The 27,790-nt window shown below is 37.8% G+C and overlaps 1 protein-coding gene across 2 annotated transcripts; it reads right to left on the bottom strand.

Moving 5' to 3' along the window:
- Positions 1-119: 119 nt before the first annotated feature.
- On the bottom strand, positions 120-27,776 carry LOC121322552 (period circadian protein homolog 2-like). Of its 2 annotated transcripts, XM_041262664.1 has the most exons (23): positions 27,578-27,776; positions 18,826-19,275; positions 18,068-18,166; positions 17,497-17,651; positions 17,050-17,171; positions 16,725-16,926; positions 16,219-16,270; positions 15,944-16,086; positions 14,627-14,705; positions 13,849-13,955; positions 13,463-13,619; positions 12,642-12,750; positions 11,989-12,120; positions 11,765-11,870; positions 11,143-11,311; positions 9,601-9,728; positions 8,484-8,687; positions 6,836-7,099; positions 5,605-6,467; positions 4,024-4,210; positions 3,448-3,646; positions 2,932-3,082; positions 120-2,166 (listed from the first exon to the last, which is right to left on the bottom strand). In XM_041262664.1, exons 2-23 carry the CDS (start codon positions 19,167-19,169, stop codon positions 1,993-1,995), a joined length of 4,146 nt encoding a protein of 1,381 aa, XP_041118598.1. In that variant the 5' UTR covers positions 19,170-19,275; positions 27,578-27,776; the 3' UTR covers positions 120-1,992. The 2 variants fall into 2 exon arrangements, with proteins under 2 accessions (XP_041118598.1, XP_041118599.1); XM_041262665.1 differs by lacking the exon at positions 8,484-8,687.
- Between the last annotated feature and the right edge of the window lie 14 nt (positions 27,777-27,790).

The following is a 27,790-nucleotide window of genomic DNA, read 5'->3' on the forward strand; positions in this document are numbered from 1 at the left end:
AAAAGGTTAATCTATATTGCCTAGACATTTTGACCCAAATAATATGGATGCCTTTCCACCCTCTGAGCAATTCAATCACATATAGTAGCCCTGGATACATGAGACACATTGACCTTTTTTCATATTCTCCTTTATTTGCTCTGTAACTACAAATAACCCCCAAAACCTAGTTTTATGAGCAAACAAACCGCTCAACTTTTTAGATTTTAAAAAAAAAAAAAAAAAAAAATGGTACCAGTGCATGTAGACTTTGTCCAACAACACTTAAAAGACCAACATATATGCTTTAATTTCTAGAGTTTTTAAAATGTTCATGAGTTACTGTGAACAAGTTACCTCTTTCTTCAAGTTGTAGACAAACAAACACACTGGAACTAGAGCATATACAGGCCCATAACACTCAAATGTACATTTAGATCAGCAAACACATTTTGATCCGAGTGTGAAACACTTTTGTTGTATACGAATAATCCCCTTTATCATGGTTAGCAGTCAGTCAATCCCAAAAGAAGGAAGTAACAGTTAAAAAACTGATGCTTTCTTATTGCAACAACATGTTGCTTTTTCCCCCCACACTTACTCCTCGCAGGTAGCATTTTCGTTTCTTATTCTTTATAAAAAAATAAAATAATATATATATTATCCAGTTTCTATCACAGAATAGGGAACATGGAGGTCCCACGAGCTTTGCTCTTGAAAATCCTGTTTATGAAGTGCTGATGTAAGCAGCACCTGTGCGTGTGGTCCAGACAACAAGTTAGTGTGTATTGCTTTAAGATACATCAAAACAATGACATGATAAGAGAACGCAACATGAAACGCCTGTGCGGTACATGTTTTACAGCTTGCTGGTTAGTTTAAATGTGGGGCACTTAGTTTAAATTCTTCTTCACTATACTTTTTTGTTTTGCTCCACTATGCAAAATTGCTTGCAGGAATCCTGCATACCTGGTCACTGTAGACACACTATATTGCACTTCACTTTCATGCACAGACAAGGATCAGGAACACTGTGATTGTTTTAAAGTTCAACTAGCTTCCATTATGCTGTCGTTGTGTTTATTGACCACTCAATAAGGGAATGACATTTAAATTACCCTTCATATACATAAAACCAAATTACAATATATAACAGAAGACTTGAGTCAAAGATCAAGGCTGTAACATAGAGCAAAAGAGGAATTTCTAAAACAGAAGCAGGTGATAGAAAGGCTTTAAAAAAAGAGTGGAAAAACAGTATAAAATATCAAGTGTTCTCTCACAGTGCAGCCAGCAGTGAACGTTATGGTTAACACAAATACATGCTTAACCAATTGGATGCAGAGTAAATAAATAAACAAGTATTTATAATACATACAGTAAAACCTGTATTTATGGTCACCTGATCTTACTAATCAGTGTTCAGCAAATCCAAAAACAGCCGTCCCCTCTTCAAATACAAGTGAATGCCTGACACACTTTGAATATGCATTAAGCAGTCATCCCTCTGTAGCAGCCCCTTCGATGAACCTGTAATGCAGGTTTCGCTGCACTTACACCAGCCTGCTCTACTGATCTCAAAACAGCATACAATACACACGGTGTCTCTCAAGTGGTTGCTTTGTTCAACTTAAAGTGATTGCAGCAAAAAAACAAACAAAAAAAACAAAACATATTTTTTTACTTGTTGTCCACTGCTGTTGTTCATATAGGACTCTAGATGCAGTTTTTAAATAAATATAAACATGTTTTTTTATTTTAAAACATGATGATTGATCTGATCCTGCACTCGTTCACAGAAAGCTTTGCTTTCACATAGTGTTGCACTTTGACTGAAACTGAAATTGTTCCCATCCCTTCTAGAATTTCTAGAATTATGTGAAACCTATGCAGCTACAGGGAGAACCAAACAGGTAAGATTCATGACATTATTTTGTTTGCTAGTTTGCTACAATCGCTTTCTATTTATGTTTCTGATTTCTGATGGTTTCTCATTAATTGTCTGTCTTGCTGTTAGGGCATTGGGCTTGCTTCTGCATGCATTTGCTCTTCGTTTGTAACACTCAGTGTCCTCAAACTGCCTTCCTCACTGGTTTCGACCATTGCACAGAGTTCAATGTTCTGTATAGCCTCGTCAAAGGCAGTGGATGCACCACCTTGAGTACTCTCCACAGAGCAAAGGCACTCCTGAAGAGACAGAGTGAAATACATTAAAGACAGGACCACAGTGAAGAAAACATAACAAGCAAGCACTGCTTGACATATCCATTTAAGAAAATGTCGATGGGTGGATTTGAATCACAACAGGATAATCTTCACATTACGATACCATGAGTAAGAAAACAGATGGGTCGGTCCAAGACTCATAATAACATGTGCAGCTGTAGCCAAAAGTTTAACATCACTGAGAATTTTAGTACTGAGACAATTACAAAAACCCCTCCAAAAAACTACATGAACATAATTTATAGATTTTATTTATCGTCATGAAATCAAAGAAACTACAAAATGATACTGCAAAAGTCTACTGGAAGCCATAATACTAGTACAGTATTTCATGTTAGATTTTGTCAAAATGTCACATTTTGTCAGATTTTCGTTAAGTATATGATAAACTGAATTACACACCACTTTGCAATATGTTAACGTAACATTTTTCAGCTGGTTTCATTCGACTTTATGAAGCAAAATTTGTTACATTCTATCGGGTGATGCAAAAGCTTTGGCCATAGCTGAACAATAAATGTAATGTACAATTGTACTGACAGAAATGTCTGCAGTTTGTAGTGTTTACACCAAAAAAGCATACGTCACAGAACGAAATGCTATAAAAAGCACATCTTCGTTCCAGACAAGACTTTGTATTCTTGTTTAATATAATCACCAGCAGTGCCCTGGAGCATGCTCTCCCTCTCCCTCTCCCAATGTAGAAACAGGGTTCAACAAACTTACTGTGACATCGATAGCTTCAGGCAGTACACCCGTCTTCATCCAAGGGTGAACTTCCACCAGCTCGCTCTTCTGTTCTGTCCTGAACTTTGGCTGGGCTTTCTGCATCTGTTTCAGCTTGTCTCTGTCTTCTTTGAGAACAGTCTCGAAATCTCTGCAGCCAAATAAATCAATACATAAATAAATCAGTTACACCAGTAATATATACATCTCGCCCACCCCAATGATGCTAACACAGCATTACAGTTTGAAGATGCCAGAGGCCAGAATTAAAAAAAAACAAAACAAAAAAACCACACATTACCATGGCCTTGATTTTACTAATGTGAAGATTTAATCACTAACAGGTGTCTGTTTAAGATCTAACTAGATACAGAGTATATGTTCATCCCAAATATCTAAAATAAAATTGGGTACTATGACTACTACAAACATATATAATTTGCTAAATGTACACTCCCATTAACAGAAGACTACACATTGAAACCCAGCCTGCCTGGGCGTCCCCATGTCACTCACCGTGACGGCACCTGATAAGTCATCATGACCGAATCGTCTGCATTAGCGATCAGCAGCCACATCGGATCCTGGAGGACGTATTTAACCAAGCTAGTGCCTTCTTTCTTTTCCATGCCAGTCTTCTCTTTCAGTTGGTGGTCGTTCTCAGAAGAGTCGATGCTTCCAAAGTACTTGCTGGTATTGCTGGTCTGGCTGCTCCCTAAATGGATAAAGGCATTTATTTTTAGTTCAGTTATACTTGCATTAAAACAAGCGTTGAGTTCCTGTAGAACGGTGGTCTAAAAATTCATAATAACAAATGCTAAATTAACTAAGATGTTGCTCCAGTACACTTTTTAGGAATAAAATTAATATTTTTGTTTCAAACTTTCTTTTCTACTTGCATGAGAGTTGATTACAAATATTTTGGAAAATTAAGTACTTTATTCAGGAGCAAACCTCCTTCTGCAGCAAAAGCTGAATACATTTTGTTTGGAAATGCTATGGTACTGTGTGGGAATTTGCATATATGTGGCATGTGGTACAAAAGCATATTTGAGATGCAAATTGTTGTTCTTTGGTTACCATGATCTTTACCTGTGCCACTGCCTGAGGTGCCACACCCATTGGAGCCTGATCCCAAGGACCCCGAATCTGCTGACCTCCCACTGCCTGAGGCGGCCGACCCTGAGCCTGACCGCGAGTCTTCCTGCAGCAGAATGTCAAGCAGATCGCTGGAGGAGGAGCAGGCATCACTGATTTGGCCTTCAGCTGGGGATTCACCCTGCACAGCAAGAAGGAAGGGTCTTTTGAGTGGGGTAGGAGCACACATTATCCGTTCGACTTTAGGGAAGAAAAGAAATTAGTGTGGCACATTTTGGAGAAATATACTTTATTTGCAAGATTTTTAACACAAACATCTTTATATAGAAAAAAAAATCATGCAAGAGGATTTTGTAGATTTTATTTTGTTAGACAAATGTGGCACAAAGTAAAAATCCCACTAAAGTAACTGGCTAACAAAATAACTTCATAAACATTACACATTTTCCACTTTATTTAGCTAAATAGGTCTCAAATATCAGCATCAGCAGTGTCTTCTGGGTCAAAGCATGTTACTGGCTGAAAGCATGTCAGTCAAAAGGGGAAGCAGCCGATTGGCTATTGACAGGAAAGAAGCCAGGGAAGGGACGCTTTTTACCCACGGCTTGGAAACAAAGATTTTTTAACCTAGTTTCTTTTAAAACTGGGCATTTGAGACTTACATGAAAGAATGGACGCACATTACTTAGGAAATTCATCTAACTATTGTGTTAGCTACAATTACTTTAATATCTTATGCCATTTGCTAAATGATCTCTGAAGACAACCCCTTCAAGTTCATTTCATGTTAGGACTCTGAAGATGACATAGACTCACTTTAAATGAACAGACAACACAACTGTAAAGGTGTTTTCTTACAGTTTGAATAAGAAAAAGCAGACTGCTGTTGTACAGACAGACACATGTTCCACCTCAAACTGATGGTGTGAACCCACTGCTTAGTAAGAGACTAAGATGCATGTGATCTGGACATAAATCAATACTTTTATATAATGTGCTTATTTTACAGCTACGCTGATACAGCGTTAACTATACAGATTGATATGTCTTCAAGCCCTAGTTGTCTCAATGTTAGCCTACCTCAATGTTCCAACAACCTCTACAGCTCATTTTATCCCATACAAGGTTTTCTTCTGACTTTAACCCCTGGTCCCTGAAAAAAAAGGACCCTGAGGGAATAGGTATATTGGCAGGAGCTCCACATGAGTCTACTGCACCAGGATGTATGTGTGCCAGCTTTTACATGGACGCTAATCATCACTTCATTATGCTCTTTAATTCATCAACAAAGGTAGAAATGTAAGGCTTCATCATTCAGCTGCCAAGGTCCTGCAGGAACTAGGCATAACATTTTAGTGACACATTGTGACATTAAATTACGCTGTGGACCCATCACAATGTGTGACCTACAGCCTCATGCACATGACACCTGCATATTAGTCATTAATTCTCACCTAAATGTTGTAGGCAATAAGACAATGGAAGAAGAAGAACTGTCAAGTAATTAAGGAAAACATAAAATATATATTAAAAAAACCAGGACAAGAAATATTTGTAAAATATATTTCTACATACGCCCTCTGACTCCTTGCTCGTGGTGGCTTCTTTGTCTCTGTCTCCCGCAGTCCCAGCAGCCCCTAGGGACGTGGCAGAAGGTCCTGCTTCCTGCCGTTCCACCCGCTTGGGCGTCTCTTCCAGTTGCAGGAGATTCAGCTGCAAAGGAGAGCTGCACCTCGACTGGAACAAAGGTGGAGAGGCTTGGTCCTGCGCCCCGACTGACTGAGGGGTAGAGGAGCGGGATGGCCTGTCCCGCTGATCACTCTCCATCGGCATGTTGTAATGTAACAGCTGCCCGGGAAACTGGGGGTACGCCTGGACAACACTGGGAACACCAAACTGGGGCTGTCCTGGGAATGCCGGCGGAATGGGGAACGCAGCTTGCGCTGAGAATGTTGGATGTGGGGGGAAAGAGGGCTGTCCGGGGTAAAAGGATGGGTGGACTGCACTGTTCATCTGTGGGAACATATAATTTGGGAGCACGAATGCCACCATTGGAGTAACTAAAGGTGCCGAATACTGTGGTGGCTGCATTTGGCCGCAATTGTCCTGGGCACTCTGCCCATCCCCGATGCCAGACATAGATGGGTTGGTGGCTGGAGGCATAGCTCCTGGTGCAGTCAAGACTGGCATTGGGTACCCTGGCACAACCGTGGGGAACGACATAGCAGGGTAGCTGGACTGAGAGGTTTCTGAAAGGGACCAGGGGGTGTGGTTTAGGCCCACGAGAGGGGGTCTGTGTGGCTGCTGATTGTGTGAAGAGGTGCTGTCTGATGAGTCACATTGCTTCACACGCTTACACTTGGTTTTCTTGTTTCTTCCTGCCTTCTTAAAGGGGGGTTCTGTGGCATTCTGCCCTCTCTGTCTGGGTGTTTGGGTACCTTGAACCAGCAGAGAAAAAGGGAATGCATTAAACAGTTCTGCCCTGAATATGCAAACAATTGAAACAGTTCTGCATGCATGTTCTTTTTTTTTCTTAAATACACAGTTTATTTTATATGCATGAAGGCATTCTAAAAAATAAAATGTGCAATATATTTGTCACAGAAGGCAAAGGCACTGAGTAACTTACAGACAGATAAAAACTTATAAAAATGAAATATGTATTTTTTAATTATATTATTAATTATTAATATATTATTATTATTTTAAAAAAACAACTTCATTAAAAATAATACGATTAAAACAAATTGAAATTAAAAACCAATTAATTGAAAAAACACTAATTTAATAATAATAATAATCCCACCTTGTGCACATTTGTGCCCCTTGTGCTTCTCCTGCAGGTAGAAGCTGCAAGGAGATTGAAACATGTGCATCCCCCGGGGCTCCTTGAACTTGCTGAGGAAGGCTTGCTCCTCCTGCTGTGTGTGCGCTGCCAGCACCTCTTTGGTGAGGCCCCGCTTCTTGTAGGCTTCCTTCTCCTGGCTCACTGCTGGCACTACACTGGCTGGAGGGGGAGGGGGCTGGCTCTCCACCGGCTCAATACCACTCTGACCCTCTTCCATTATTTCTGAAATGGCAAAATTCATTTTTCTAATCTATGCTGCAATACCTTTGTTTGTGCATTTTTAAATACAGACAACTAGCAATGAAACCAAGTAAAGAGAAAGTCCTACTAGACAGACAGTTGTAACAGGGACAGGGCGATAATAACATTGTCTTCCACATTTAAAATGGGCTAAAAGACAGTGGCCACTAGTGTTGTTTTTATTTTGGGCTGCACGCTCTCTGTGTTGTTTTCCCGATCACAGCAGTTAAGCGCAGATCAGTCCCCTGACAGTGAATTCGATCAGCCCTTCTGGAAGGCGCAGTGCTAGAGGGGAAGAGACCAGCATTAGCTCTAACTAAGTTTTCTCACTTCAAGTTCCTGCCTGCCACCCTCAGGGGAAATATGGATTTCGTAGTTGAAATCCTGTAGGTAGTTTTCAAATAATTACCAGGGACAGCCTTATCCGGGTCATTTGTAGATACAATTATTATTATTTATTTAATTTTTAAAAATAATCTAGGGACCATTTCTGTGGGAAGAAAAAATATGTTTTGAAGAAATGATAGTAATTCTTTCTGTCTGCTTTCTATTTCCTAAAACATTTCCATGTGCTTAGGGTACACTGGGAAGCTGCAGTAATGACAAACGCTTATAGGGGTTAGTTTGCAAAAATCAAAAAGAGAAATTATTAGCAATACAGAAAGCATGGTAAGATACATACATTCAAAATCTTGCAAAATAAGAAAAGAAGTATGCATGCAATAAGAGCACAGTATTAGGTAATTTATTAACCTTGGCATAGGTTTGCCGTTCAGTTGCTTTGCAATTTGAAAAGTTACTCAGTGAAACACATTAGGGCCATTCAATGAATATAAGTTAATATTGTTGTTACTTCAGCGCCAATATGGACTATAATACATATTAAACAGAGGGAATAGGCATTCAGCAGGCGCTTATTCGAGGTACGAATTGTACATTGTGGTATATATTAATGCAATACTTAATCTTATTAAGTCCTTTGACAGAGTGCCTTCTGTCAATTTCGTCACATTGAAGTGGATGCTATCAGCTTCCTATTAGAATTTGCACACTTTTTTAGGTGTGGATTAAACTGGTATAGGCTTCTGAAGACTGATTTTGAAGCTCAGTTACAGCGATGATATAATGTAAAATCAGAAATTATATATATATTCTTTTAATTAATAATAATAATATTTTAATAATAATAATAATAATAATAATAATAATAATAATAATAATAATAATAATAATAATAATAATAATTGAAATAAATGTTTGTCCACAATTAAATTAAAAATCTGCTACAAAAAAGAAACAAATAAATAAAACAAAAAATAGTAAAAACACGTTTTTAAAAACACAAACAAAAGGTTTATGAGTGTACCGGATTCAGGCTGTGGTTTCTTGTCCCCAACGTGAACAATTGTACTGCTGTAACTACACTGGCTGGTAATGGACACAACACTTTCAGCCTTGCTGGGTAAAGCAAGAGGTGTCAGTGACGCGCCAACAACCGCTGCTGCAGAAGCATTTTCAGGCGACTTCAACGAAGCAAGATCAGCTTGATGGTCTAACAAGGATGGGTCTGCTAGAAAAATCACATCACAGAACGAAGAGAAGAAACAATTTCAAGAATCGTTTTTGTAAAAAAAAAAAAAAAAAAAAAAAACACACAACAAAAAAAAAAATTAATACGGGCAGGGTAGCCATCTTTGCCTCAGATATGGTCACACTAGCTCTTAGTTTTGGCTGATTTTCTATTTAACCCTTTCAGTCTAAGGTCCTGCCTTATCTTAGTGCTGTATGCTAACATAAGCCATCGGAAATCACACTGGAACCTCACATGACTCCTAGGTCCCAGTCTGAGATCATGTAGAAATATGTAAAAAAAAAAAGAAAAAAAAAATTGTTTAGTTCTCATGTATACTCAATAAAGGGGTACCTTCTTCTGCTTGACACAAATAATTCAGGACTGAAAGTGTTAAAAATCAAAATTTCAAAAACTTTCCAGTGCAGCCAACACACAGCTCCTACTTGCATCAAAGTTGTTTATTGTCAGTTCAACAATATAGTGATTTTTATTTTGCATTGTTTTCTTTTCTTTTTTTAAATTGAGAACTTTTGAAATGGTCCCCATTGTTTGCAAATCTCAAATCAGTGGGGCCCACCCCGTTTTAAATCATTTTTGGTTTTGGGTTTGAAAACAAAACATATATATATATATATATATATATATATATATATATATATATATATATAAATATATAGATATATATATTTTGTAACATCTGAAATTGAAAAGGCAAGGGTACATATACTATTTTTCAGCTGACCAGTCAGTTATGTTGTTAATGTAGTTGCACATCTATTTAGAAAAATTTTTTTGAGTACCCCATACCGCTGGCAGAACTGTATTACATCCCATCTGCATTTGCATTATATATCTATATATATATATATATATATATATATATATATATATATATAAAAACATGCCATACCTTGAGAAACTTGCATGCTGTCATCAGTGACAACCTGCTTGTCTTCGTCAGAGTTGGAAGAGGCTGTGTTGGAGGAGGACACACATTTCCTCTTAACAGTGACTGGAATATTACAGCTATCCAGAAACCTAGAAACAACACAGCAAAGTCAGCCTGCTTGGTCTTGCTGTTGTACGGTATACACCACGCAGTCAAACCTGCATCAAGTCTTAAACAATTACAAACCTGGGAAACACTTTCATGAAGTCTTATTAAATCAGGCAGGACTTCCTTTTTAACAGTGCATGAACATGTGTTCATTTTGCAGGACTTTCGTGCTTTTCTCCTGGTTATACTATGCATTTATCATAGTTTGCCATGTGTTTTTTTATATGCTTTACCATAATTCTCTGGGCTTTACAATGCGTGCCTATGCTTTATTAAACTTTGATAGGCTTTTACAGTGGTAAAACTTAAATAAGGGGAACTGAATCACTACATTTTCATTGTTGTTTTTGCTTAAATTACTATTTATCATGCTTATCTATTGCTTTTTTCCAACCACTGTGTACATGCACTACGACGCATACTTCTGAAAGCTCAGTTTCTGAAATGAGGTAGGTTATAATTTCTGTCCCCTCTGCAACAGGGATTTTGTTGCCAAGAAAATATTGAAAAGAATGGTTATTTCTAACACCTTGCCTCAGAAATTAACCTTTATGAGGAGGTTTTTAAAGCTGATACATAATAATCTAAAAGCAAAAACAGTAAGACATAAATGCTCTGAAAATGTAGACGGTATAAAGTATCCCTTCAATTTATCGGTATGCAAGACTGTGATTCTACAAAGGGGTTAATTGGTTCTTTAGTGGGAAGTATAAATAAGTCCTTACATGTGCAGAGTTGACAGGGGGTTCAATGGCTCGCTCAAGCTTGTTTTTCAGATAGGTAAATCAGATTATAAACTGCATATAGCCTCCAGTATAGTCGATAGACAAGGCAGAGCACTTAGGAGATTGAGATAGCATGCATCTAGGCCATCAGGCTTGAATAACAGCGCACTTCACATTAAAACAAACACTGAGCACCTGTTCAAATAACGCACTGCATCAATCAAAACAAATTCGTAAAGTGCCTGAAGGAAGCGGGCCTGCAGTTTTACGCACATGAGGACGACCGACGCAAGGATCTGAAGATAATAAAACCTACTCAATGGGTATTTATAAACAGCTTTGATGCAATAGCCTCTCATATCTGCTCAGCTGAAATTGATTATTTTTAATAATAGTAAGACACGGTGTACAAAAATAAGTCTGGGCATTTACAACATACATGTCTTGCTAATGTTTTTGAAGGCATTCAATGACATTTGAACAGCCTACAGGCTGGCTGCACTCCTCACAGAACCTTTCTTTAGGAATGTTTCTTGAATCTTTCACAACTGGATTTTAATGGATCGAAATGGGCTTTAAAAAGAACAAAACAATGACACACCATTCCTTAAAGCAATCCTTAAAAGTTACATAAATAGTGGCCTGTAACACCATTGGTTCTTTTACTGACCTGATAACACTGTCAAGACAGCTGATTTGCTGGTAGGAATAAACAGTCTGTTCCTTGTTGCTTATCTCTTCAGAGTTGGTGGTTTTCTGAGAAATGCCTGTTGCATTACCAGTCCCAGAGAGTAGGAGAGTGTCTTTGGTCCTCACATTTGAGTCTTTTTGTGGTTCAGCTAAAAAATAAAAAAAAAAAGTAAATAAAATAAAAACAATAAATATATATATATATATATATATATATATATATATATATATATATATATATATATATATATATATTATATGTACTATATTGTGTGTTGTGTATGATATATATACGACACACCACTACTCGTGATATATATATATATATATATATATATATATATATATATATATATATATATATATATATATATATATATATATATATATATGTGAACAATGCAACTGTTGACTTTCACTTATGAATATAAATTTTCGTTCTATTGATGTCCCTTTAATTCCACCAGGTTGGTACAACCATTGTAACAACATTCTATTAAGATCCAATCGGGTTAGTACTTACTGTAACATTATTATATATTAATAATAATAATAATAATAATAATAATAATAATAATAATAATAATAATAATAATAATAACCAGCAGAGTTGTGTTTCTTTTGCTCCGGTTTGGCTCTGGACTCAAAGATCTGCTGCCCCTGGTTCTTCAGCATGTGTACACCTTTACAGATCTCTTGAAATGTTCTCTACAAAAGAAAAAAAGCAAAATTATTTTGAGATTATTATTAAATGCATTGTAACATAGAATTGAATGGAAATTAATAAAAAAAAAATCGTATGTGTACATTTTGAATGCATACTTACAGGTTTCTCCTGTTTTGACTCTTCGTTTAGAAGACCAAAGCTCTCACTGGATGAAGCCACACTTATTAAATGTTCACGTGACTCGTTGCTTCCTAAACTCCCATACCCACTGGAGCCATGGCTGTGCACTGGCTACAAGAAACACGTTTAAGAAAAAAATAAATAAATACAGGAGTGGAAACAAGACACCCCTTGCATAGCAGTTTGATTAGTTCCTGGTTTTATCATGCATTTAAAAAAACAAACAAACAAAACAAAAATAAACCCTGTTCTTGTTACCTGTGGATAATCAAGCTTGTAATAAAACCTGGAATGGGTGAAACTGCTATGCAATAGGAGTCTTTTTTACATCCCTGAAATAAATTAATAGTATTAAATACGGATAAAATTAATAGATGGTAAGCCTTATAAGTTTGTACTGGTTAATTACTTTTCAAAAATGGGTAAAAAAAATAAATAAATAAAATCGAACCCTTTTAAAGGCTGCACCCCTAATGCAGAACAGTTTCACTATTGCAACTTTTGGATTCATCCTACATGTGACACCAGGCAAACACACACACACACAAAATGATCCCAGTCAGCAGACCAATTGATGTAAACAAGAACACAGAAGAAAGCATGCTGTGTATTCAACATGTTTCAGGATGTACCTGGAGTAAAAGCCTGTGAATCTGCTCTGTGATTTCCTGAATATCAGAATCGATTATTTTACCCTCAGTAAACGGCGGAGCGGCAAAGACATCCTCATTTACAGGACCGCTGTTCAAATGAAACAAAGTATTAAAATACAACGTAAAAAAAGGGCAAAACAAGCTGCAGTTATGTAATCTGATATATTCTAAATCAACATTTCTTCACAGAATTATTATTATTTTTTAATTCTTTGTTTTGGCTACAGATTGCTGCGTCTTATTTTGAGGGCAGTCAAGTTAGACTGTGCCTGTAATCAGAGCAGTGAAATTTCACTCCAGCGCAACACATAGAAAATGGAGCTTTATCACCACTGTGGGCAGAAAAACACCAAGAAGCTTTTAAGCTTCAGTTTCTTATTTTTTATTGGTGTCATAAAAGAATCTGAAGGACTATATTTGCAGAATTAAGTTACATTTAGACTTAACTTTTGCAGTTAACAAAATCAGAGTAAGCTATTATATCATTATCATTAAAGAGAACATTAAAATGACAGATACCAGTTAAAAATGCTCCAACAAATCCAAACGAAATGAGGACTATGGCCCTTAATGGGTTAATAATAGCACTTATTTTACATCAAACAAACTAACCACAGGCTCTTTGCTGCACCTTGCTTTGATTGAAATGCGTATTTGTTTTAGTAATTGGAGCCACTGTGTGCATTCTGCTTTTCTTCTCATACAAAGCAAGCAATTCAGGTTTCTGGATTCGGAGCACAATTTTGCTTTATTAAATTTTACAATAAAAATTAATACTCCTTTAAATTTGTGACACTTACGTTCTGACTGTATGTCTTCCTATGATAAACGACACCTTCCTGCTCCAAGGGTTGACAAAACTAGACCAGCTGGTATCCATAGTAACGTATTCTCCATTCCGAGCACAAAACCGAATTGCACAATGATCTGCAAAGGGCTGCCCTGCACACTGCAAAACTAATAACAAATATCAATGCATAGAAAGCATTTAACAAATGTCTTGCATAACTATCCAAAATAATTCTCAATGCCAGTTTCTTACAGTACTTTGCAAAAAACACAAACTGAATGTGATGACACATATAATTAATCCCAAAGCATTTTCACACCACTTTACTCTCTGAAAAGACAACGCTTTTCATGCAAGTCCAAACAGCTGTGTATTAAAGTTACAGTACAAACTTACTTTTCTTGTGGACAGCTAGCATCAAATGCCTGTCGCTGGGGTGCAGATACAGCAACACAGGTGTCCCTATCAAGTCCTGAGGAAGATAACCCAGCAGTGGCACCACTCTGAAGAAAGAGATTGATATATATATATATATATATATATATATATATATATATATATAGATATATTTAAGAGAGTGAACATGTTATTTACTACAGTATGGGCAATTCACCCCACAGTGAAGCCACCAACCCCTAGGGCTTAGGCAGTTACCCCCCATGGTTCTATAGGAGAATGAGGACTAACATTAGCAGCCCTGTGCCCTGGGCAATGGGAGAGGATTGCCCTAAAATCTCCTTTTACACTGGTACACCTGCCACTTTGTCCTATACAATGTTCTTTAAACAGAGGCATTCAGTTTGAAGTGTGTCTCCTTTGTTACGTCATATCTACAGCTGAAACTGTTATTTGAGGTATTGATTTTTTTTTTCTTAAAAGGAAAAATGTCAGCTAAAATGTGCTATGAGAAATATCACTGCATCTTCCCCACTAGTGGACCAGTTTGCTGAATGTGCTTGCCTTAATAGACTAAATGTGTTGCTGCCTTCAAGTTAAAAGCTGTCAAGTTTTTTTTTTTATTTTTTATTTTCCTTATAGACTGACTATTGTTCTATTAAAAGGATGTTTTTTGTGAATGCTGACCATTTATTCAGTGAGGGCAATCTTTTAATAAAGCACAAGTCGGTTTTGTAATTTGACAGTGTTCATTTTAGAAATGAAAACAAACTCCCACCTTTCATCCACATCCTCAAACATGCAGCTTGGGGTGTGGGTGGTGGTAAAGATCCTCTTATCTGCAGGAATCCTGGGTGCTAAAAAAAAAAAAAAAAAAAAGAATATGCAAGGTCTTCCTGTCTGCATCGTGAACCTGAGCACTGTGACGTCACCAGCGGGACCAGAAAAAAGGGTTGACTTTGAAACAGATGAAGCCAATTCTCTTGTGCATGAAGGGCAACAGCAGCAAATTATATAAAACAAAAAAATAATGACACCAGTATAGCCGGCATTCAAGGGACTCAATGAATCACATGAGTTAAGCTGCTTTCTCCGTGATAGATACATTACTGGATACTTACACTCGGAAATGAAATGATTTATTTAAATTTATGAGCTGATACTATGTGCACATATTATTATTTTTTTCTTATATCACTAGGGTTATTTAGGTGTGTGCAGCCATGAATATTTTTGAATATCAAATCAAATCACATCAAATTTTAAAATCAGGTAATATTGAAATGTGTGATTATAAATGAATAGTAAATACAAATATTTGTGTTGTATTGCTTATAGCATTGTTTGCACTTACGGCGAATAGTAGATTTGCTAATTTTCTATGATTGTATCATTAATGAATTAATTGAGGTCAGGTGCTAATGTGTTTAATGGTGTGAACTGTGCCTATTCACTTGCTTTGTTTTTAACCTTGTTCTTTTACAATAATAAAGGAAGGAATATTGATCTATGATCTATTATTATTATTATTATATTTTCATCAATTGTGTGATCCTATTTATAGTGAAGGCAGGAGAACAAAGCCAAGCCAATCTTGGGAAGAGGAAGGGTGTACACTGTATAATATCACACTGAATAGACTGTTTTTACATTGAGTGCAGCGTGTTTCTACCACATGCTGGTCTGCCTGCCTGCCTCCTCTCCAGAAATAAAGGAAACCAGCTTCCAATTACACACGTAGCTACAAATAGTAACTATTGAGATAGGTTTACTCAAACAGTTGGCATTATACATCATTCTAAACAAAGGTACAGTGTAAAAAAATAAAATACACATTTTTAAAGAAAAAGCATAGGCAGTATGCAAATTACTTTCTGCAATCTAATATCCACCTTCATCTCAAAAGCCTCCCTTAAACATACTAAGCCATGTTAAATATTCAAAATGATCCCCCTGCTTATCCCTCTAGCTTAACATGAATAGAGCTCTGATGTTAATCAGAACAACCCTAGTTTATATATTCAGTATTCATACATACAGATTATGAAAGGATCCCATTAATGGAAGGTGTGTACAGCGCTTGCATTCCCTTTACCTTCATATCCAGAGTGCACTCTTTCTGCAAGCAGCAGGCAGCTGAAATGGTCCTCAGCGTGTTCCGAGTGCTGTACCTTCATCAGGTAAGGAGTCATCCGGAATGGGCAGTATAGCATTTCTCCCGCTTGCTCTCGCCCGCCGCTGTGAAACATTATTAAAAGATCAGAGCTCAGGAATTAATACTAAGTCATTTCCAGATTCTCCAGTAGATGGAGACACTGGTTTGTGCTGCAAGTTACCCAGAGTCACAGATTTATAAACATAGAAGCTCACCTGATGCGACAGAAAAAAGATTTTTCCTGTATGGAGTCTGGAGGAGATGACTCTGCAAGACAAGAATACAAAATGGTTTCTGGAACTGTACTTCAATTTAAAAAATAAAATAAAAACCAAACACTGTTTGTCATACCTCTAATTTAATATGCATTTCTATTGAAGTTAAGGAAATGCTACCTTAATCCACTCTAAATTCCTGAAATTGTATGCAGTACTTAATTATTTATTTATTTTTTAATTGCAAACATCACAGTTGAAAGTAATGCGTATAGTAATGCATTTTTATTTCATGGAAGGACTGGCCTAATGATACAATTTTAGATTACAGGTTTTCTGATGGCATTTTTTTTTTTATATACCGTATTTGATTAAAAAAAAAAAAAAATGTTAATCAAGAAATGTCTCAGTGTAGATATTTGCTCTCCCATATGGCAAATGAATCTTCACAACTACCACTGTATAAACACAAACTCCCTTGTTGACAAAGATAATGTTGCACACACCGGCCCCAGTGCACATGCTCCAGGATGGCAGTCTGTAAGGTGCTGTGAAGCTGTAGAACACGCTCACGTCTTGTGGCGACAGGAACTCCACAAACTTGGCATTCCTGAACACCTCTCTCTTACAGTTCAGGATGCACGCAGCTTGATCGGAGATGTAAACAATCTTCCCTGTGATCAGAGAGACAGCCACAGCAAATATATCCTAGGGGCAAAAAGCACAAGATGAGTCTTTAAGAAGCTGTAATATAAACAGGCTATTAAAAAATACAGCACCCAAGCATGCACCTGTGAATAGAGCCTGTTGTATGATCAGCTGCACACTTACATTGTTTTTCAGAGTGTACTCAGATGTGATGTTGTCTATCTCTTCAATGGTGTAAGAGGACACATCAAGACCGGAGGGCTGGCTTTCATTGATCATGAGTAACTGGTAGTACTCCTCATTAGCTACACAAATAACAACAAAACACTGCGTCAACACGGAAATGAATAAATACATTGGCTTTTTGTCAGTTTTCCTGGATAGGTTAACATTAGTTAATTTTGCTTATTGTAGAACCAAGGAAATCAAAATATTTTTCACAAGTGCCCCTTCCAAGGTCTGTTTGTATTATGCTTCCTAGTGCAAGAAATAAGCAATGCATACAAGACGTTACTGTAACTTAAAATATAAAGATGATCCGAGTACCTACTTTGTATATATTCACAGTGAAAGGATTATAACCACACTTATGTCCTGTAGGGGTAGTTGAGAAGTCACATGTCCTCATACCTTTGACTTGCTTCACACAGCGCAGTGCGTAATTCAGCGTAGCCAGTGTGCTGGATTTCCCTTTGGCCCTCTTTTCAGAAGGGAGGCGTACTTTCAGCTGCTTCAGAGTTTTCAGCAACTCTTTTTGAGTCTTGGCCTTCGCAGACTCTTCACTACTGCAAAGTTGAAGTAGAAATATTTACATGGCTGAAATTATAGACCTGTTATTAAAGTTTTAACCCCCCTTCAGTCAGTTTGTGTGAACTGTGTAGTTGCCCTGCCAAAATTTTGCATATATGCATTATAAAATAGACAGAAAACTTAATGTGACACAGTTCTGCTTAGATGAAATCTTTCTTAAGTAACCCTATTGTTGTAATGCAAATATTTTCTTTTTTTTTCTTAAGCATGTCTTCATGTTGCAGAAGGGTTAATAAATGTTTAAGTATCAAAAATACAACGGAAACAAAATACATGTTGTCATGAAGTCACTACAACAAAACTGAGCAACAGATTTATCCTGACACTGGGCTAACAGCTTAAACAGCAAAAGGGTTTGTTCACGGTGCACCCCTAAGACTGCTTCACTAACCTGCAGCCGCTAGTGGAAGGGTTGTCAGGCTCAGAGCTGGAGCTGAGCAGACTGAATGCATTGGAGCTGCTGGGTGGAGACGGACTCTGGGATTTCGCGCTATGGAGAGAAGTAAAGACATTTAGTTTGAACTTGACACCTACTGGGTGTAATGTTGCACTGTCACAGCACACAAAACACCAAAGCCACTTAAAAGCTGCCATTAATTTCCTTGGTGCTACTGGATGGTCCACTTGCTTTGTACAGAAAGTGTAGACAAGAAAAAAGAAAGAAATTAAAAGAAAGAAAGCTTTACTTTGTTTTTACTGCACAGTATTCTACGCATGACAAAGTATTGTTTATAATGACACACATTGTCCACGCACACCATAAGCTAGCATTTAAATCAAAATGCAAAAGAGCTGTTGTTGTCTGCATGACAAAACACTGCCCGTTACATGAGCTAAATTAAGACATCTGCAATAGGGCTTAAGTGTAACCTAATTAATCTTACACAGTAATATAGCCTTAAATAATTTACAATGATAAGTCTTATCTATTAAAGTAGCTTGGGAATGTGATGCTTAGTTTAGCCTATGAGATCTAAACAGATAGCGGAATCATTTTGGGAGCAATCTTTCAGTTGAGTTAAGATAAAAAAAAACTATATAAAAGAAACAAGCAGTTTATTTGCTGGATTAAACTACTGGTAGAAACTGTCCCAAAAAAAAAAAACAAATCACACACAAGACAACGACACCGATGATAACGGCAATGACCTTTTATTGCTCTCCGAAGATTCTAACAGCGCAGAATCCTTCCCATTCCCACTGGAACTCCCTGAAGATTCATTCCCGTGGGAGTCGTTGCCACTGGAGCCGCTGCTCGTCATCTCCATGTCGTTGTGCAAGCCCTGCCTGGGCGAGGGGGCTCTCCTGTCCTGGCTGCTGTCACTGCCATCGGAGTGAAGCACAAGCTCTGCCTCCTCATGCCTGGCTTCTGAAAAGCTGCTCATTCTGTGCAGCCGGGGTCTGGACGCTGTACCCGCTGGAACATCCTCAAAATCACGGTCCCGCTTACTGCTTTGCCCCTCCAAGGTTGAGAAGGGATAGCTTATCGACATTGGATGGTAGGTTTGAAATGCAAGCAGGCAAAACCCAACCCGTTTATATTCGCTTCCAATGAAAGCTCGCTCTCGCTTGACGTTGAGAAGAAGGAATCTTGAGTATCTGTTAAAAGAGACATGGATATAAACACATTTTCATCCCGAAAGTGAATGGATGTATTACAGCAGTCTACTGTACATCAAACAACCCCTTCAAAAAGTGTATTACTGTAGCTGTGCAGACAGGGTGGAATAAAAAAAAAAAAAGGATCAATGTCTGGGTTTGAAAAACGTATTGTATCTGTATGTTTAGTTTGGAAATTAATCAAAACAACTGTCTGTCTTCAAGTTTGGCATTAGCAAAAATGAAGAAGGTAAAAAAAAAAAAATGCACAGGTGGTAGCGGTCACAATACAAAGGCAAAGACTTCTCTTCAAAGTAGTGCCATTGGACAGTCTATACTCCCAGTGTCTCTATGCCCTTTAGCAGACCACTCATGCCAGGTTCAAAGGCTAGACAGAGTAATTTTAAATTTTAACTTCATAGTGAAAACCCAGACTTCAAGAAAAAGGTCACAGCAGCAACAAAACACTGCAACTCAGTAAAGTAACATTCCAAACCAGTTAAAGTGCTACAATGAAACAATCCAAACCAATGGCATCAGAAATTAAACCACTACTAAAAATTACAAAGAGTGCAGTGTATATGCTAAACCATGCTGACTTACTCGAACAATTACTGGCAACATGCTGCAGATGGCAAACAGGCTTACCTCAGAGGCTTTGCTGTACTGTGGTAGTGACCAGCTAAAAGGTACCCAATTACAATAGGTTTTAAGAGGATGTGAATCGGTTCTTTATACTGCATCCGGATACATTAAGGCAGTACCGTTAAAGTAATATTAATAGCAACAGTATGCTTTATAAAAGCCTCACAAAGGAAGAGCTTACCAAGATAAGAGGAGGGAGTATATAAGTGCGGACTTGGTGGTGTGTAGAAGAACTGTGCATTTACAGAAACGCATGGGAACTCTCAGCATCTTCTACATAGTGGCAGGCACACTACTGACAGCATGCCAATCAGAAGTCATATTTGTCAATATGGGTAAATGCATGACAGCACAGGCAAGTGTAGTCTAATATCGATACAGGGAGATACTTAGAATAGCTGTAGAACAGTGTGCTTGTTACCAGAGTCCAGGTACAAAAGTTTGATATGGTTAACCTAAGGCCATGAAATCTGCGTCACGTCGGAGAAGTATCATCACTAACACTGTTAAAATGACTCAGCTGAATTGACCACCCCACGTCATTGTTTTTAATAGCTCAATTTATAATAAAATGTATTTTTTTTAACTACAGATGGCTTTTTTTGTGGTAATAGGGTCACGGTTCGGGTTTTGACGTACACTTATTTATATATTTGTCCTGCACACACTCTTAAACTCAGGGGAGATGTTCAGGAGGACAGAGATGTTTTAAACTCCTAGTGGTTTATGTTCGAGCACTGGATGAGCTGCGTGTCCATACAACCTTTATTTAATCAAGAAAATCTTTACGAATCAGAGCAACATCAATGCTCCTTCGGTTTATTCAAATGCATTTAATATTGGATTGGTAGGTTGTGCATACGACCAGAATCCCAACAGGTAATAACAGCTAGTCATTCTAGGGCCATTACAAGTTTAACACTTCAATACAGTAATACGAATATGGTTATTTTATATTTAGCTCTTAGGCTATAAAATGCAAAAAGCTAAAAATGCCCACTGCTAAATTCTAGAACATTCAATATATACATGTCACTCTCTTAAGACTAAAACATAATTTCTATACCTTATAGCAATGCATCAATATAAAAGAGATATTAAATTCAAACATACAGTGCCTATAGAAAGTCTACACCCCCTTTCCAAATTTTCACCTTTTGTTGCCTTATAGCCTGGAATTAAAATGCACTAAAAGTTTTTTTTTTCATTTATCTACACATCCTACCCCACAAATTCCAAGTGAAAAAAATATTCTAGTAATTTGAAGAAAATTAATTAAAAATAAAAATTGAAATAGCTTGGTTGGATAAGTCTCCACCCCCCTTGTAACAGCAATCCTAAATTAGCTCAGATGTAACCAATCGCCTTCAAAATCACACAAGTTAATTAGCCTCTACTTGTGTTAAATTATATTGATTCACATGATTTCAGGGTAAATTCAGCAATTCCTGTTGGTTCCCTCTGTTGTGTAGTGCAATTCAAAGCAAAGACTCAACCATGAGCACCAAGACGCTTTCAAAAGAACTCAAAAGCTGTTATAAGGCACAGATCAGGAGATAGGTATAAAAAATATCAAAGGCCTTGAATATCCCTTTGAGCATGGTCAAGACAATTATTAAGAAATGGAAGGTGTATGGCACCATCAAGACCCTGCCTAGATTAGGCTGTCCCTCCAAACTGGATGACCGAGCAAGAAGGAGACTGATCAGATAGGCTACCGAGAGGCCAATGGCAACTTTGCAAAGAGCTACAGGCTCTTATGGCCAAGAATGGTCAAAGTGTGAATGTGACAACAATATTGCAAGCACTTCACAAATCTGGCCTGTATGGTAGGGTGGCAAGAAGGAAGCCATTACTCAAGAAAGCCCACCTTGAATCTTGTTTGAAGTATGCAAAAAACACTCAGGAGATTCTGTAGCCTTGTGGCAAAAAGGGTTTGTGGTCTGACTAAACTAAAGTGGGACTTTCTGGCCTAAATGCAAAGCGTTATGTTTGGCGCAAACCCAACACAGCGCATCACCCAAAGAACACCATCCCTACTGTGAGCATGGTGGTGGCTGCATCATGTTACGGGGATGTTTCTCATCGGCAGGGACTGGGGCACTTGTCAGGATAGAAGGGAAAATGAATGGAGCAAAAGTACAGAGAAGTCCTTGAGAAAAACCTGCTGCCCTCTGCAAGAAAGCTGAAACTGGGACTGAAGTTCACCTTTCAGCATGACAACGACCCAAAGCACACAGCCAAAGCTACACTGTAGTGGCTAAGAAACAAAAAGTAAATGTCCCTGAGTGCCCCAGTCAGAGCCCTGACCTAAATCCAATCGAAACTTTGTGGCATGACTTGAAGATTGCTGTCCATCAACGCTCCCCAAGGAACTTGACAGAGCTTGAACAGTTTTGTAAAGAAAAATGGTCAAATATTGCTAAATCTAGGTGTGCAAAGTTGGTAGAGACCTATCCCAACAGAATCACAGCTGTAATTGCTGCCAAAGGTGCTTCCACCAAGTATTAACTAAGGGGGGTGGAGACTTATCCAATTATGATCTCTCAGTTTTGTATTTTTTATTTATTTATTTTAAAAAATTTAGTTGTCTCCAATTTTTTACCCTGGTTTTCTCCCCAATTTAGTGTACCCAATTATTATCTATATCCTTGGCTCACTGCTTGCAGCCTCCCCACTGACTCGGGGAACGGAGGCTGCAGCATGCATCCTCTGAAATGTGCTTCCACAGCGAGACCACCAGACCTATAGCACTGGAGGACAACACAGATCTGGCAGCTCCACAGGCGCCCTATTGGTCACAGGGGTCGCTCATGCGTGGTGAGCTGTGGATTCTCCTGCTGACCTAAGCCCTCACTACCTGGGCAGCGCTCGGCCAATTGTGCACCACCCCCTAGGAACTCCCGGTCACGGTCCGCTGTGACATAGCCTGGACTTGAACCTGCAATCCCCAGGCTATAGGGCACATCCTGCACGCCACCTGGAGCGCCTTTAGTGGATGCGCCACTCGGGAGCCCCTCAGTTTTGCATTTTTAATATATAATTTTTTTCTCAACAAAATCTTTTTCCCCTTAAAAGTGTGGAGTATGGTGTTTAGATAAGTAATTTAAATGCATGAAACTCTGAGGCACTGACACAACAAAATGTGAAAAAAGTTCAAGGGAGTGTAGACTTTCTATAGGCACTGCATGCTTACCTTCCAGTATATGGAAGTGTAGTGTAGGATATATTGAAAAATAAGAACAGTCATCAAAAGGCAGAGACTTGACAGACCAAACAGCAATCAGTTTTTCAGAGGCCTTCAGAGCATGGATCACACAACTTGTAGTTAGCAAGTTGAGCGATATCGAATGGGGTCTTGCTCTGGGCTTATATAGGACTTTGCCTCCATTGAATACATCAGAAGTCCCTAGTTACTTATTTGATAATAACAAATACTGGACACAACTTCCTTAATTCGTGGAATGCCATTCAAAACTGTGGACTACCAGTAAAAACTGCCAAAAAATAGCCTTCCATATCTAGCACTGCTCTGCTTACAAGCAGATAAGGGCAAGGCTATTTTTCTGTAGGTTTTTTGTGTACTAAAATTATTGATTACAGTTTACACTTTATATGTCTAATTTTCTGACCTCAGTTCCTGTTTTTATTGCAGTAAAAACTTTACATAAACTAAACATGTATATTATTTAATTTAATGGATATTGTAATGTCTAAAAATATTTTTTGTTTAGTTGGAGAAATAAAATCAACTAATTCTTAAATTGATTAAATTAAATGCTCGCTCTTGCTTTTATAGTCTATTTGTATTACAGTAGAGCCTTAAACAAGTAAAAACACTTGCTAGTTTAAATATTATGTTTATTAGACCAAAATACTTCAGAGAGCCTATTCACTCTATTATTAGATCAGAATACTTTTTTTAAAATTTAAAACCTCTATGCTAAGTAACAACACAATCAAATAAAATCATATAGGTCTTTTTAATTTTAAATATCGTTCTGCCTAAAAAAGGGTTATCCTTTTGTTTTCAATACCTAGCCTCCATGTTTAGTTCCCCCAGATGCCTGCTTCTTTCAAGGCCACAGGCCTCCACGCGTAATAGTCTGGCCGGCCTCCAAAAGTGTATGTGCACGAATAACAAAGGCACATAGACAAGCTTTTTTTTTTCTAACATTAAGATTTGTTCAGTTTTCTTAGTTCAAATCATTGTAACCTGTTCATAATTTGCTGCAATATTATTTATGCTGGTTTTATATTTTTTATAACACAGTACAATTATTACAATATTCTGACAGTGTCAGTTAGTACTGAACTTCTCTCACTTTTAACTGTAATATGTTCATTCAACAATAATACTGTTATTTGTATAACAGCTTAACTAAATTATTTTATAACATGTATTTCTAATTCAGTTACTTCAGTATAACCGTTGCTAATATTATTGTACTGAATTAAGACTGACCCCTTTCTCTGTTCATACAAAATCCAGTTGAAGCAGGTTTTAAGACAACCTTTGCCTTTTGCCAATTTTAGGGTAGATTTCTAATACTCCTACCTTGTTATCCGAAAGTAGTGAAAGCAAAGTAACGAAAGAAACTGGCTACTTTTTCTCATAAAACTGGAATATGCTAACAAGGCATTATGATAAGAGCCTGTCAAGTTTGACTCCTTCCAGCAGGTGCTTTCGTAGACTGCTAATAATATTTTCCTCTGAGTATACAGATCTACTTGAAAGGAACATATACAGTATTATTATAATTATTGACAAAGAGTATATCACATTATTTCAATCAATACAGGCCAGCTTAAATCATCCAATTCATGTCTAATAACCCAGCATGTTCCCAGCAGGATTCAAACTCTGTGCCAGGCTCAGCTCAGGCTGGTTCTGCGAACACTACGACAGGCCTGTGCACATCTGCTAAAAAACATTTTCAAAAACACATTACAGTCATTACAATATTTGTTACACAAATGTTCAATTTGTTTCCCAAAGATAAGCCTGCTTCCAGTAACTGTGACAGTCTTGGGTCAGTTTCTGCTCTCAGTGAGTCAGTTTCTGCTCACAGGTGTGGGTGACAGTCTTTAAAAGCCTAATACCTGCAAAAACTTCTCTTGCTCCCATCTCTACATTGTCATTCCCATCGTCAGTGGCCAAACACATTTTTACTGAATCTGGGTCCATCAAAGTACTGCACACCCTTGCAACCAAGGCCTTCCATGCAAAAGGATCTAATGACTTAGAGCACAAAAGGTACGTTCCAGAACCATCTGTGACAACATGCTTTAACAGAATTGCCAATGTACTAAAAACAAGGAGTTAATATGGAACACGGCTTCCACTTAACATTTAAATTCATTTCAGTATTTAAATGTTTTGGGACACTTGTGTTGATGCAAGCACTGACGTATGCTTGTCAGATTAGTAGGTCACGTAACGGGTTCTGTCTAAATAAATCTATTGTTCTCGCGCTGACACTGCAGTGACACTGGGTATAAACAAAAGGAAATGAAGAGGAATGAAAAATGACACTGCATGGAAAACAACCCACTAAAATACAGCCTCGTAAGAACAGAAGAGCTTCTTCTGTTCTCACTTTGACAAAATGTCTGTCACATCTTTCAGTGCAAAAGCTAAGCTGTACATCTGAAGGTTTCCTGTAGCCATGGAAATGCAGTATTCAAACTCATTCAACCATTGTTATCAAAGTCAAGTGCCTGAAAGCTCCCTGTATAACAAAATTACCACAAGTGAATTTCCTGCAGCCATAGCGCAAAACCTCACTTTGCACATATTAATCTCATTGGAGTTTTACCAGTAATTTTCTTTAACAAGACTAATCATTATTTATCCAAGAGTCATACACGTAATTACAGCCAGTTTCACATCTTATAAATATTTGTAATTGTTTGAAAAACATATTTAACAAATAACTGCCTGCCAGACGAACAGCTTCAGATCGTAACCACATTTAAGTCCTATTTCCCCATCCAAAAAAGCAGCTTATAAGAACATGAAGATGAATCTGAATCCTCTTAAAAAGCGCTGTTTGCACAGGAACATTTGTCAGACAGGCACACATCCATCCGCGCAGTCTCTCTCCAAACATCATGAAGACTGTATTAACGGAACTGACTGTACGATTATGTTTTTACAGCACATCAAATATCACATAGCCGTGTCATTCCATCTCAAGTGCAACGAGGGTGGCTGTCAGTCATTACATTGTGTTTTGTTGCAAGGGTAGCAGACCCTCAACATGCATTTGCAGTCTTCAAGCACATCCATACCAACCCACAACTCTTCTGTGGCAGGTACAGGACACCTATTTTCAATTCTTTTCTCCACCACTTGTGATTTTATAGGGTACACCCTTGATTAAAGGCATCCAGGGGGTCTAGGGAATCCCCAAGCAGCCAAACATATTCGTCTAGGTACAGCAGGTATATGTGACTTAAGATTTTCCATAAAAATAATAAATCACAATGTAAACTTTCTGTGGGTTACGTTGAACAAGACTTAGCTGTATGTAATTCCACGTTAACATAACATTATTGTGCAGGTTTCACTCGACTTGCACAATTTGTATATGTAAGCCTATTTTACTCTACAATCTAAATCTCAAGTAGACACCATAATTAGAGCTTCATGTATCATTGTGTATCCTGTCACCTGTTACTTATTTATTTCACAAACTGATAACTTCCCCCCTGCTGACATCCATTTCTTTGTGTGTCCAATTATACCTGTCAAAGTTACTTGAAGATCCTACAATATGCATGTCCTACTAAACAAAGACCAGGACCTGCACTGTCAAGGTAGCCCTTGCTACAGCATGCAGACTCTCCCCAATCCATCAACCACTTACTGCACGCTGCTACTGTGCAGTCCAGCCTCAGAAGACAGGTACTTTAAATTAAAAAAAGAATGTACACACTAACTACAAAAATTACAAGCGACACATTCTAATTATGAAGACAGATTTTACATCTTGCAGTCCCTTGTGCGTCTTACGTTCTCAACAGGCTTTGATGAAGTAGTTCAACGTTTCACTGTTGCGGGCGGCTGATATAGTGAACCTACCTCCGAGGACGCATTTTTCCTATCAGTTGTTTGCCGTGCAGAGAACATAAATAAATACATACATAAAACTGCTTACAGGTATTTGCAAATGATTCATTAAACTCAAGAAGTTACACTGTATAAATACATATACATCGTACGCAGAAGGCAAAGCAACAGTTATGCACACATTGGAGAAAAGAAAAAAATAGCAAATAACGGTTGGTACTGTGCATAAATAAAAGCAATACAGCACTTACATAAATGGAGCGTGGAACCGTTTTCCAATCTAAACACGCTGACCCATCAGTGGCTTAGTTATGTAACCTCTGTCAAAACTGTCTTTAAAATAGCGTGTTTCATCGTTTATGGCATTTTAAAACACATTCACAAAAAATAACTAACGCTACATGCACTGTATGAATTTAAACCACCTAGTCACGCTACAATTAACAATACAAGTGATTTACTCGCTGCCTCATAATACATTACAACGTCGCTGGGTTAACCACACCTAGCACAATGTGACAATGACTGTTCGTAATGCCTGAACATTATTAAATAAAACCAATAAATAAAACGTTTCAGTACCTGAATGTAAAAAAAAAACCAAACAAAAAAAAACCTTGACTGTCCGCCTTGAGTTTTGTTTTTTCTTTAATCGAAAAGCTGTGCCGCGCTCTTGTCAATGTATTCAGAATTCCTGCGTAATACCCAACACACTAATTTAAAAAGTCACATAAACCAGACTGAGCTCCGCAGAGACACTGCCTGCAGAGATACTCAACTACTGAACGTGACCCC

This window comes from Polyodon spathula, chromosome 11 (genome assembly GCF_017654505.1).
Source record: "Polyodon spathula isolate WHYD16114869_AA chromosome 11, ASM1765450v1, whole genome shotgun sequence".
Taxonomy (NCBI): Eukaryota; Metazoa; Chordata; class Actinopteri; order Acipenseriformes; family Polyodontidae; genus Polyodon; species Polyodon spathula.